The following is a 13,443-nucleotide window of genomic DNA, read 5'->3' as shown; positions in this document are numbered from 1 at the left end:
CATGCTCTATCTCTCTCTCTCTGTCTCAAAAATAAACATGAAAAAAAAATTTTTTTAAACCAAACAAGGACACCACAAAGAAAGGAAGGAGAAAAGGAAACACAGAAGGGAGGGAAGGTAAGAGGAAAGAAAAAGAAAAGAGAAAAGGATAGAAAAGAAAAGAAACAGAAAAGGAGAAAATCATAGGCCAATATCCTCGATGAACATAGATGCAAAAATCCTCAACAAAATACTATCAAACTGAGTCCAGTAATGCATTAAAAAATATCATAATCATGTTCAAGTGAGATTGATTTCAGGGGTGCAAGGATGTTTCAGCATCTGCAAACCAATTTACATGGTACACCACATCAACAAGATGAAGGATAAAAATCATAGAATCCTCTCAACAGATACAGAAAAAGCATTTGACAAAATTCAACATCGACTTAGGATAAAAAGTCTCTACAAAGTGGGTATAGAGGGAACCTACGTCAACATAATAAGGCCAGATGTTACAAACCCACAGCCAACATCATGCTTAATGGTAAGAAGCTGAAGGCTTCTCCTCTAAGATCAGGAATAAAACAAGGGTGCCCACGCTCACTACTTTTATTCAGCAGAGTATTGGGAGTCCCAGCTGGAGCCATCACTGCCGCTGTACGTGGACAGCACTATTTTATGTATAGAAAAATACTAGAGACTTTGTTGGTCAGAAACAAATTCAGTAAGGGTGAGGATAGAAAATCAGCGTACAGGAACCTGTTGATGTTTTTGTACACTAACAATGAACTCTCAGAAAAATTAGGAAAAAGTTCCATTAAAAGCTGTATGAAAAAGAATAAAATACCTGGTAATAAATTTAACCAAGGAGGTGAAAGACCTGTAATCTGAAAACCACAATACATTAGTGAAAGAGATCAAAGAAGACACAAATAAGTGGAAAGATATTCCATGCTCATGAATTGGAAGAATTAATATTGCTAAAATGTCCCTATTACCCAAAGCAGTCTATAAATTGAATGCAATCCCTAGCAAAATTCCAATGACATTTTTCATAAAAACAGAACAGTCCTAAAATTTATTTGGAACCACAGAAGATTTCTAATAGCCAAAGCAACCTTGCATAAGAAAATCAAAGCTGGAATTCTCATGCTGCCTGATTTCAAACCATTGCAAATCTACACTATAATATTGGCATAATAGCAGACGCATAGATCAGTGAGACAGAAGAAAGAGCCCAGGTATAAAGCCATGCATATGTGGTCAATTAAATCATGACAAAGGAGGCAAGAATATATAATCAGGAAAAGACACTCTCTTCAGTAAATGGTACTGGGAAAACCGGACAGCTACATGCAAAAGAATGAAACTAACTATACCACTGTCTTCCACCATAGACAAAACTGACTCAAAATGCATTAAAGATTTGAATATAAGACCAGAAAGTATAAAACTTCTAGACGAAAACATAGGCATTTAGCTCCTTGACATTGCTCTTAGCAATATGTATATATTTTTTTTTCAATGTTTATTTATTTTTGGGACAGAGAGAGACAGAGCATGAACGGGGGAGGGGCAGAGAGAGAGGGAGACACAGAATCGGAAACAGGCTCCAGGCTCCGAGCCATCAGCCCAGAGCCCGACGCGGGGCTCGAACTCACGGACCGCGAGATCGTGACCTGGCTGAAGTCGGACGCTTAACCGACTGCGCCACCCAGGCGCCCCCTTTTTTTTTTTTTTTTTTTTTTTAATCAGACTGCAAAGGGAATGGCAACAAGGTATAAATAAACAAATGAACTACAGCAAACTAAAAGGCTTCTTGCACAACACAGGAAACCATCAACACAACAAAAAGGCAGTCTGTTGACTCGGAGAAAATATTTGCAAATCATATTCTGATAAGAGGTTAATATCCAAAACGTGTAAAGAACTCATTCGGTTCGACACACACACAAAAGCAAAAGCAAACAATCTGTTTTAGAAAATGAGTGGAGAATCTGAATAAGCATTTTTCCAAATAAGACATGCAGATGGCCCACAGACATATGATAAGATGCTCGACATCACTAATTATCAGGGAAGCACAAATCAAAACCACAAGGAGATACCACCTCACACCTGTCAGGATGGCTGTCGTCAGAAAGGCAAGTGGAAGTGCTGGCAAGGATACAGAGAAAGGGAACACTTGTGCGTCGTCGGTGCAGATGCAAGTCGGTGCAGCCGCTGAGGAAAACAGTATGGAAGATTCTCCCAAAACTGAAATCAGAACTATTCTATGATTCGGCAGTTCTACTTGTAGGTATTTACCCCAAGAAAATGAAAACACTAGTTCAGACGTCTGTTTGTCTCAGCATTGTTCACTATAGTCAAGCTATGGAAACAACCAACATGTTCATCAGTGGATGAATGGCTGAAGAAGTACTACGTGTGTGTAATGCAGTATTGCCCAGCCGTGAAAAAGAAGGCCGTCTTGCCTTTTGTGCCAACATGGATGGACCTTTAGGATATGTTCATGCTTCGCGAACTAAGAGAAAAACAAACACCACATGGTTTTACTTATACGTGGAATCTAGAAAACAAAACAAATGAACAAACAAAACAAGATTCCTAGACAGAGAGAACAGATTGGTGGTTGCCAGAGGAGAGTGGTTGGAGAGGTGAGTGAAACGGGAGAAGGGGATCAAGACGTACAAATTTTCAGTCATAAAATAAGTCATGGGGGTATGGTATACAGCATTGTGGCTGTAGTCAGTAACATTGTATTGCATATTATGTAACTGTGTATGATAACGGAGGAAAACAAGATTTATCATGGTGATCATTTCACAGTATATACAAATATCAGGTCATTATGTTGTGTGCCTGAAACTAATAAGTGCTATGTCAGTTATACCTCAATTTATTTTATTTTTTTTTCCATCGTAAGTGCACTCCTTGATCCCCATCACCCATTTCACCCATCCTCCCATCCACCCCTCTCTGGTAACCATCAGTTTGTTCTTTATAGTTAAGAGACTGTTTCTTGGTTTGTCTCTCTCCTTTGTTTTTTTTTTCTTTGTTCATTTGTTTTGCTTCTTAAATCCCACATATGAATAAGATCATAATTATACCTCAATTAAAAAAATTACAGCATAGAGTAAAAGGACACTTACACTAATTATTTGAATAATTATTTCATTTCCATGGTCATTAGGAAGCTTAAGCATGTAACATTTTATATTTGAAATTTTATTCAACAAACCTGACAGTTCTCAGATCAGAACATATTTAAAGGGTATGGGATATTTGTTTTGTTTTATAAATTATCTGAATGTTTCTCCAGTAAATTTTACTTATTGCTGTTCCTACCATAAGTTCTAATGCATAATGAGAGTAAGTGATGAAAATTACTTTAATCCCCAAAACATAGATGTAACAAAGCAATATGGACAGCAAATACAAAAGTAACAGGAAATATGTTAATATAAAGCCTCTTAAAAATGTCCTAAAACATGCATTTCCTCCATTTGTGCCTTTTGGGTTATGCAGTGTATTCACGTTTCATTTAATATCCAGACCTAGAAACTGTGAAGTTGTTGCTTAATTCTCTATCCCAAAAACAAGTAAAATGCAACTCTCTGAATAAGCTGTTTCTGTCAGATAATAATAAACAATACCAGCAATGATCAAAGCTGGCAGTAGATAATCCACTTAATCTTTACCTTGATAGATAGCACATCTGCTTATTTGGGCAGAGTGCCAGGGCTTTAGAGCAATTTCTTTAAACAATAGCCTAATGACAAGTCTGTTTACTAGTGTGAATTTCTCCGTAGGTGGTCCTTTCATTTCACATCGATTCCATACTGGCAGGAAGGCTTTTGCTCTTCATACAGTAGTGTTATAACTTTATCACACTAAATTCACCTGCTAGAGTTACTAGTAAGTACATGTAAAAGCCTTCAGTAGAATTTATTCTTCTTGGGGCGCCTGGGTGGCTCAGTCGGTTGAGCATCCGACTTCAGCTCAGGTCACGATCTCGCGGTCCGTGAGTTCGAGCCCCGCGTCGGGCTCTGGGCTGACGGCTCGGAGCCTGGAGCCTGCTTCCGATTCTGTGTCTCCCTCTCTCTCTGCCCCTCCCCCGTTCATGCTCTGTCTCTCTCTGTCCCAAAAATAAATAAACATTGAAAAAAAAAGAAAGAAAGAGAGAAAGAGGGGCGCCTGGGTGGCTCAGTCGGTTAAGCGTCCGACTTCAGCCAGGTCACGATCTCGCGGTCCGGGAGTTCGAGCCCCGCGTCGGGCTCTGGGCTGATGGCTCGGAGCCTGGAGCCTGTTTCCGATTCTGTGTCTCCCTCTCTCTCTGCCCCTCCCCCGTTCATGCTCTGTCTCTGTCTCAAAAATAAATAAACGTTAAAAAAAAAATTAAAAAAAAAAAAAGAATTTATTCTTCTTGATTTTCAGTTCATGTTCTTGTTTCAGAATTTAAACTCTCATGATTGTGAAAGCAAAAATAAGTTAAATCAACCCTATGGACATTTCTTCATTTTCGGCCTGTAATTGAGAATCTGGATCAATATAAACTTAAATAGCTTGGCAGAACTGTAGTAATCCTAGAACTCGTATTTGGTGAATGTGCTTGTGTATTCTGACCACTTTACTTTCTTTCTGTTTCTCTCAAAGCACCCTGATTTCTGCCACAACCTGTCGTTTTCCGTCTGCCTAGAACGTCCTATCCCCATTCCTTTGGTAGCTTTCAGCAGGCAGATCTCAGCCCAAATGTCAGGTGCTCACAAAGAACCACCCAGAATCAGCCTAGCAGTGACCCAGCGGTCTCAGAGTCCCGTTACCCCACTTTTGTTTTATCTCACTCTAGTCCTACACTTGACATTATCTGAAATTCTCTTGCTGATTTGTTCACTGTTATCTCTAGTCCGTTAGAATGGAAGTTTCTTGACAGCAAGGATATTATCTGTCCTTAACGGCTATATTCTCAACCCTTAGAACGGCACTTTCACTGCATGCTAGGCACTTAGCATGTTGCTAGCATGAATCAGCGTCATGTACAGCCATTTCAGAAAGTGTCTGAGGAAACCAGAGAGTCCTTCTGGCAAAAGAGAATACCGCTGACCTTTGAACAGCGTGGGTCTGAGCTACACAGGTCCAGCTACACGCAGATTGTTTTTACAGCACTGTAGATGTACTTTCTCTTCCTTATGATTGTCTTAATATTTAAGAAATACTTAAGAAGATCTTTAGCTTACTTTATTGTAAGAATACAGTGTATAATGCACACAACATACAAAATACGTTTATGTTATCAGTAATGCTTTCAGTCAACAACAGGCTATTAGTCAGTCAGTTTTGGGGGACTCAAAAGTTATGCGCAGATTTTCGACTACACAGGTTTGGCACCCCAGCCTCTGTGTTTCTGCTCTTTCAAATGGAGCTTTTACTGTAGAACGAAATATATAGCAGTATAGTCTTCAGACTACAGTGAGACCTGGTATAAGCCTCTCCCTGAGTACAGACTGAAATACGGCAGATGCGACACTAACATGACCAGGGTTTCTTTTTTTATTATTTTAGTTTACATTTTTTTGACCGTCGATGACACACAGTGCTACATCAGTTCCAGGTGGACAGCATAGTGCTTCAGCAACGCTGTGTTACGTTGTGGCCACTCACCCTGAGTGGAGTTAACCACCTGTCATCATGCCGTGCTATCACAGTGCCATTAACTGTGTTCCCTTTGCTTTTATTTTCATGACTCACTCTTTCCGTAACTAGCAGCCTGTATCTCCTGCTCCCTTTCGCCCAGTCGCCGTCCCCCCATTGCCCTCCCCTCTGGCAACCATCAATTTGTTCTGTGTATTTATAGATCTGATTCTGCTTGTTCGTCTATTCATTTGTTTTGTTTTTTTAAGTTCCAATATAAGTGAGATCATACGGTGTGTCTTCCTCTGACTTACTTCACTTAGCTTAATATCCTCTGGGTCCATCCATGTTGTCACAGATAGCAAGATCTTGTCCTTTTTAATGCCTAAGTAATATTCCATTGTATGTTTATCCCACATCTTTATCAGTTCATCTGTGGATGGACACTTGGGTTGCTTCTGTATCTTGGCTATTATAAAGCATGCTGCACTAAACATAGGGGTGTACATATCTTTTCAAAGTAGTGTTTTTGTTTTCTTTGAATGAATACCCAGTGGTGGAATTATTGGATTAGGTGTTGTTTCTGTTTTTAATTTTTTGAGACACCTCCATACTGTTTTACCAATTTACCAACAGTGCACGAGGGTTCCTCTTCTCTGTGTCCTCGCCAATACTGTCTCTTCATATGACAAGCTTTAGCTTTATGCTTTATGCTTTAGGACAGACCCTTATCCTAAATTCCCCACCATATTGGAACAAGCCAATATTGTAATACGCCTCCTAAAAGATTCTCATTTCAGTGAACTAATCCTATTTGCTTTGTTTTGTTTGTAACTATTTAATGACTGTGTGAAGATGACAACAGCTATATTAAATGTCATAATAAAAGAAATGTTTTAAGTTTGGTACAAAAAAGTATAATCCTTATGGGTAACATCTGTTTTTACTTTTAAATTGTTACCTGTATGATAAACTTTGAATAATTTTCAGTACTGGATCTAATTTTAGAACTTCAAGAGGGTCCAAATTACCAATGTTAGAAATGAAAAGAAGATAACACCACAGATTCTGCAAATATCAGAGGACTAAAATGGAATATTGTGAACAGCTTATTCACATGTGACTGTAAATTTGATAACTCAGATGAACTGGACAAATGCCTTAGAAAAAAAAAAAAATACTTACCAAAACTAAGAGATAGAAATCTGAATAGCCCTTTACAAATGAATTTAATTTATCAAAAACTTTCCCACAAAGAAATGTTCAGGCCCAGATGGTTTTACTGGTGAAATCTATCAAGCATTTAAGGAGGAAGAAGTGTCAGATTTTCACAAAGTCTTGCAGAAAATACAAGAAAATGGAACAATTCCCTCTCATCACTGGCATATCCCTGATAACTAAAATTTGGCAAAGATCTAACAAGTAAATTATAGACCAAATTTCATCATAAACAAAGATACAAAATACTTAGATAGAGCAAGACACATTGTATATTATATAAAAAACGCACCAAAATCAAGTGATATTTATGCAGAGAATAGAAATTTGTTTAATGATTAAAAATCAACTCAGTTCAATCCATCAGATCGACAGTAATGTAGAGATCAACATGACCCTATCCTATATGCATATAAAGCATTCAATAGAATAAGCACGTTCATGACAAAACTCAGCAAAGTAGAAACAGAAGAAAACTTTTTCAGTCTGATAGAGGGCGTTTACAAAAGGCTTAAAGGTGACATCATGATACAAGATTAAATACAGGGGTGCCTGGGGGGCTCAGTCAGTTAAGCGTCCGACTTCAGCTCAGGTCATGATCTCGCAGTCTGTGAGTTCAAACCCCGCGTCGGGCTCTGTGCTGACAGCTCGGAGCCTGGAGCCTGCTTCACATTCTGTGTCTCCCTCTCTCTCTCTGCTCCTGCCCCGCTCATGCTCTGTCTCTCTTTCTTCTCTCAAAAATAAATAAAGATTTAAAAAAAAAAAGATTAAATATGGAATGTTGTCCCTTTATGATCAGAAAGAAGGCAAGGATGTATTTTCATATCTCTTCTATTCAACATTTTACCGGTGATTCTAATGATAATAGCAATACAGGTTGGGGGAAAAGGGATAGAAGATTGGAAAGGAAGAAGTAAATTTGACTTTATTCACAGATAACATGATTGTGCGTAGATAACTCTAAGTGATCAACAAGAAAAGGAAAGCCTATTATAACTAAAAGCAAATTTAGGAAGATCAATATGGAGAAATCAATTGTATTTCCGTATACTAGTAGCATAGTTGGAAAATGAAATGAAAATCAGTTCTTTGCATGATATCAAATAACATAAAGTAAGTAGAAACAAATTTAACAAAAACCATTCACCAAAAACTTCAGACATTGCCAACAGAAATTCAAAGAGACTTAAATAAATGGAGGAATATACCATGGAAATGGTTAGAACATTCAGTAGTGTTAAGATGTCAGTTCTTCCCAAATTGGTCTAAAGATTTAACTTTCCCAAGCGAAATCCCAGCAGGCTTTTTTTTTTTTTTTTTTTTTTTGGTAGAAAGTACAAGCTGATGTTAAAGCGGATATGTAAAGGCAGAGAACCTAAAACACTGCAATCAATTTTGAAAAATAAGAACAAATCTGGATAACTCACACTCCCTGACTTAAGACTTATTGCAAAGCTACAGTAATGGTAACAGTGTGATATTGACTTAAGGATGGGCAAGTAGATCAATGGAGGATAATAAAGAACCGACACTTAGATGGTCCTTAATTCTCAATAAAGTCTCCAACCCAGTTCATAGAAAAGAAAAGGTCTTATCAATAAATGACACTAGAACAATTGGATATGTATATGAAAAAAATAGTTACGACCCCTGCTCACACCATATGTAGGCATAGCTTGGAGACACCTCCCCCCTGTCTCTGTCTCTTCCTACCTCACACTCTGTCTCTGTCTCTCTCAAAAATAAATACATGTTAAAAAAATTTTTTTGAAAAAAAAAAAGAAAGAAAATGAATAGGCGAACTGTAGGATGGGAGAAAATATTTTCCAAACATACATCTGACAAAGGACTCATTCAGAATATATAAAGAACTCTTACCACTTAATAACTTAGAGTTCAGAAGGAATTAACTGTTCCCCTCCTAGGAATTCATCCAAGAGAAATACTAAAACATACATTCACATACATAAAATAAGAATTATGCAAGAAAGTGTATGGCAGAGATCTGCCGTACAAACATAGTGCATATAGTTAAGACTATGGTGTTGTACATTTAAAAACTGAAGAAGGGCACCTGGGTGGCTCAGTCAGTTAAGCATCAACTTCCGCTTATGTCATGCTCTCACGGTTTGTGGGTTCGAGCCCCGCATCGGGCTCTGTGCAGATAGCTCAGAGCCTGGAGCCTGCTTCAGATTCTGTCTCTCTCTCTCTCAAAAATAAACATGAAGGGGCACCTGGGTGGCTCAGTCGGTTGAGCGTCCGACTTCGGCTCAGGTCATGATCTCAGTTTGTGAGTTCGAGCCCCGTGTCAGGCTCTGTGCTAACAGCTCGGAGCCTGGAGCCTGCTTCAGATTCTGTGTCTCCCTCTCTCTCTGCCCCTCCCCTGCTCATGCTCTGTCTCTCAATAATAAATAAACGTTAAAAAAATTTTTTTTCATAAAAAAATAAACATGAAAAAAAACTTAAAAAAAAAGAAGGTACATCACATGCTAAGTATTCTTAGACCAAGGGAAAAGGAAACAGGGACACGAATCTTTTGGAAGTGATGGGTATGTTTATTACCTTGATTGTGGTGATGTATCTCAGATGCATGCATGTGTCCAAACTTATCAAGAGGTTTATACATCAGTGCGTGCAATTTTTTGTATATTAAGTATACTTCAGTAAAGCCGGGGGTGGTGGGGAAAGAAAATTTATGGGAGCTTGATTCACAGTAGTCAAACACTAGAGACAATGCAAACATCTGCCAACAAGTGAATGGACAAGTAGTGATCTATTCAGACAATGGGACACAACTCAACAATAAAAACAGACTACTTCTATTCAAACGTAAATGAATCTCAAAACCGTTATGCAGAGAGAAGGTTGATAGCACAAAAGAATACATACTATCATTTATTCGATATCATTTATTTGAATTTCTAAAATAAGTGAAACTCATTTAGATGGAGGAAAACAATCAGAACTCTAATATTCCTCTGTGGGGATGAAGAGAGAAAGGATTGACTGAGAAGAGACACAAAGAACTTTCTGAGAAAATAGAAATGTTCTATACCAGGGTAGGAGGATGGGTTACTCAGGTATATCCACTTGTCAAAATTGTATGGCCATAATTTGTACATTCAATGTATATAAATTTTTCCTCAAGAGCTATAAATAACAATTGAAAAGGAATTGGGAATGGGCAGAATCCTGATGATTGTTGAAGGTGAATAATGTGCGGTTTATTACAGAGTTCTCTTTGCTGTGTTTGAAATTTTCCATCATAAAAATTTTTTAAGGTAGTGCAGTAAGCAAAGGGAGAAAGATATTGAAGTTGGCATTGTACTATTTGATTGTCAACTTGAAAAATAAGGGTAAAACAAATGAAGACTTTTCAACACTTTTTCTCTAAGATAAGTATGAGGGAGGAGATGTGGAAAAGTTTGAGGGACTTAGAGATAAACTGTTTACCTAAAACAAACATCATAGAGGCAGCCGAACTTGAGATGATTAATTTGGAATTTACCAATTTTCAGATTATTAACAAAGAAGTAGCCTAGGAAAAAAAATGAGTGAAGGTTTGTCTCCTAATCCGTTCAAATCCATAGTTTCAGATTTTGTCTGCATTTAATTTTTGTTTTAAACCTTTTTTTTTTTTAATTTGCTTTCCTTTTGAGGATTGGTACAAATGACTCTGAAAGGTAGGTTTCTAAATGTACTCAGTCTCAAGGTACTATTGACAATTTTATTAATGACAGAAATGTAGGTTTTTAAATTATTTTCATGTTTTATGAGTGCATATGGGGAAGAAGACCATTTGTATGATATAAGTGGCTTTTTAAGAGCTACATACTTGAAAATGTGGCCATAAATTATCAATGATACAAAAATTAATTATGAATGAAAATTCTGTTGAAGAATGAGGATAATTATGAAATTCTTATAGAGTGGTACCTTTAGAATATGTATGTATTAAGTAAAGTAGCTTGCTTAGGAGGAAAAAATGATTCAAATTATAAAAGTGGTAACATTAATACTTGCATATCAGTTTTTCCTTCGATTCCTACCTGATTTAAGAAAAAATAAATAACACTATTAGCTATAATGCAGAAGGAGTTTAAGTTAATATTTAACGACTCGTATATGTTTTAAAAGGAAAACTTAGTATCTTTTTCTTAGACTATTTTGAAAAGTCCAGTAGATACACATCTGAATTCATGTTTGCCATCTTTCCAGCTGCAGAAGATCATAAGTAAACAAGATGATTTGAAGACAACAGCTAATGAAACGGAGTGCCAGGTATGTGCAGATAAACTCCTATTTCCAGACAGATGATATTTACAGTAGCTTCTCTATTTGTTAATAAACATCCCGACAGAGTTGGGAAACTTATCAGTAACTTTATTTGGCCAAACACCTTGAAGCAACGCGCTGCATTCACATGGTCCGGACTTCAAAAGGCCCACAAGAGGCTGTGCAGAGAGCAGCCGCCAGCTGTCCCTGAGCACTGAGTGCTTCCAGTGTCCGTATATGCGCTCAGAGATGCTTCGTGTGCGTATAAGGGTGTCTGTAAAGAAGCAACTGAATACATCTGTATGTCCTTTGCTTCCAATTTCCCCACAAGGAGGAGCACACTGCATTGTGCCACACTTTCCCGTTTTTCCTCAATACCTCTCAATATCTCCTTTTTCACAGCTCCATAGTGCGTTGTCATATGGATATAAGCAGCTTGTGTAATCATTCCCCTCTTTAAAGACATTTAATAGATGTCCAGTCTTCTGATATTGCAAATAATGCTGCAATTAATAATCCTGTAATTATAACATTTTTTATATATGGGAATGTATCTGAAGGATAACTTCCCAGAAACGTGATTGCTGGGTCAAAAGGTTGAGCATTTCTAAGGTTGTCGATAAACTTTGACAAGTAGTGGCAAGTATCTTCTGTAGAAAATGAACCATTTTTCATTCCCACCACTAATGTGTATCAGTAAATTTTCTATGGATAATCTTTCAATCAGGTCTAGTCCTGCAGCATATTTACCATGAGATTTTCTTAAATTTTCAAGTCATTTCATTTTTTAGAGCATGTCTTCAAATTTTTCAAATTATTAAAATCACAGTTCTTTCTTAGATGTCATCCCTTTGAGCAACCCTGTGCTGGACTTCCTTTTTCCACATCCAAGTCCTTGAATGGAATTCCCTTTTCCTAGATGTCTGTGTCCTGTGCGTTCCCATCTTACCCTGTATGTCCGCCATCATAACACCTGTCACATGTTAGGATAATTGCCTAATTGTGTCCTTCTCTGAACTATAAGCATCATTCCTCTCGTTACAATTGTTTGAAGTTAGGGAGCAGTCCACAAGACCGCCCTCAGGTTCCATAATTCACTGGAAGGACTCACAGAGCTCACTGAAAGTTGTTAGGCTCGTGGTTACATTTTCTTACAGTGAGCAGATACAGATTAAAATCAACCGGAGGAAGAGACACATGAGGCAGAGGTCCGGAAAGTCCCACAAGCAGAGGTTCCATTTGACCTCTCCTGGTAGAGTCATGGACGGTGTTAACTTTCCCAGCAAAGACGTATAACTGTATACCCGGAAGAGTGCCCACTACTCCAGAGATTTTCTGGGGGTCAGCCATATAAAGCTGGTTGGCTCCCCACGTGGTTAACGCCTGTTCCTAGCCATTCTGGAGGTCAGGCTGGTAGCCTGTGAGCCAGGCCACCATGCTAAATCTCATGGTTAGTCTGGGATGGCCCCATGCCCCCAAGTAAATAAGACCCTTAATGTAGAGATCACCTCCCAGCAGCCCAGGACAAAGGCCAGACCTCTATCTGGGTACAGTTAATTCTTTAGTACATAAATTATATCTAGTTGTATCTGCATAGCCTGGGAAAGCACCAGGCATGCTCTACCTGCTCAGCAAATAATTGTAAATGAATGAGCAAATATTTAATCATATGAATGTAACATTTTTATTATTGATTGTTAAGATTGCTTTTAAATATTTGCTATTAGAGGGGCGCCTGGGTGGCGCAGTCGGTTGAGCGTCCGACTTCAGCCAGGTCACGATCTCGCGGTCCGTGAGTTCGAGCCCCACGTTGGGCTCTGGGCTGATGGCTCAGAGCCTGGAGCCTGTTTCCGATTCTGTGTCTCCCTCTCTCTCTGCCCCTCCCCCGTTCATGCTCTGTCTCTCTCTGTCCCAAAAATAAATAAACGTTGAAAAAAAAAAATTAAAAAAAAAAAATATTTGCTATTAGAAACATGCCCACAGTAAGTAGCTAAACATGTAAATTTAGGAGAGTTCTAAAGGTGAGATTGTTGGGTCAGAGGCATGGATACTTTTAAGACTTTTGATTCCCGTAGCCAAACTGCCTTCTGGAAGGGTTATGAAATTTACAGTCCCGCCACCGTTGAGTAGGCATGCCCCCCTGTCAGCAGTCTCTCTGGGGTTGGTATCTGTTTTGTTCTGGTTAAGCAGTGCCGTTTGATGTGGGAAAAGGTATCTCAGCTGTTCTTTTTTCAAGACATTTTATAAACTTTCTGTTTTTGTTCTTTGGGAATTTCTTTACGTTTTTCTTCGTATTTATTTTTAAGAGTATTTATGTTTAAGAATATTAACCTAGTG

General features: G+C 38.2%; 1 protein-coding gene across 1 annotated transcript in view; it reads left to right on the top strand.

The window, feature by feature from the left end:
* Nucleotides 1-13,443, top strand: part of MICU2 (mitochondrial calcium uptake 2) — a 144,529-nt gene that overhangs the window by 98,414 nt on the left and 32,672 nt on the right. The window contains exon 7 of the mRNA XM_030307776.1: nucleotides 11,050-11,112. Coding sequence (XP_030163636.1) covers nucleotides 11,050-11,112 — 63 coding nt within the window. The remainder of the gene's footprint in view (nucleotides 1-11,049; nucleotides 11,113-13,443) is intronic.

Source organism: Lynx canadensis, chromosome A1 (assembly GCF_007474595.2).
Source record: "Lynx canadensis isolate LIC74 chromosome A1, mLynCan4.pri.v2, whole genome shotgun sequence".
Taxonomy (NCBI): domain Eukaryota; kingdom Metazoa; phylum Chordata; class Mammalia; order Carnivora; family Felidae; genus Lynx; species Lynx canadensis.
This window is presented reverse-complemented; position numbering and strand designations above follow the sequence as displayed.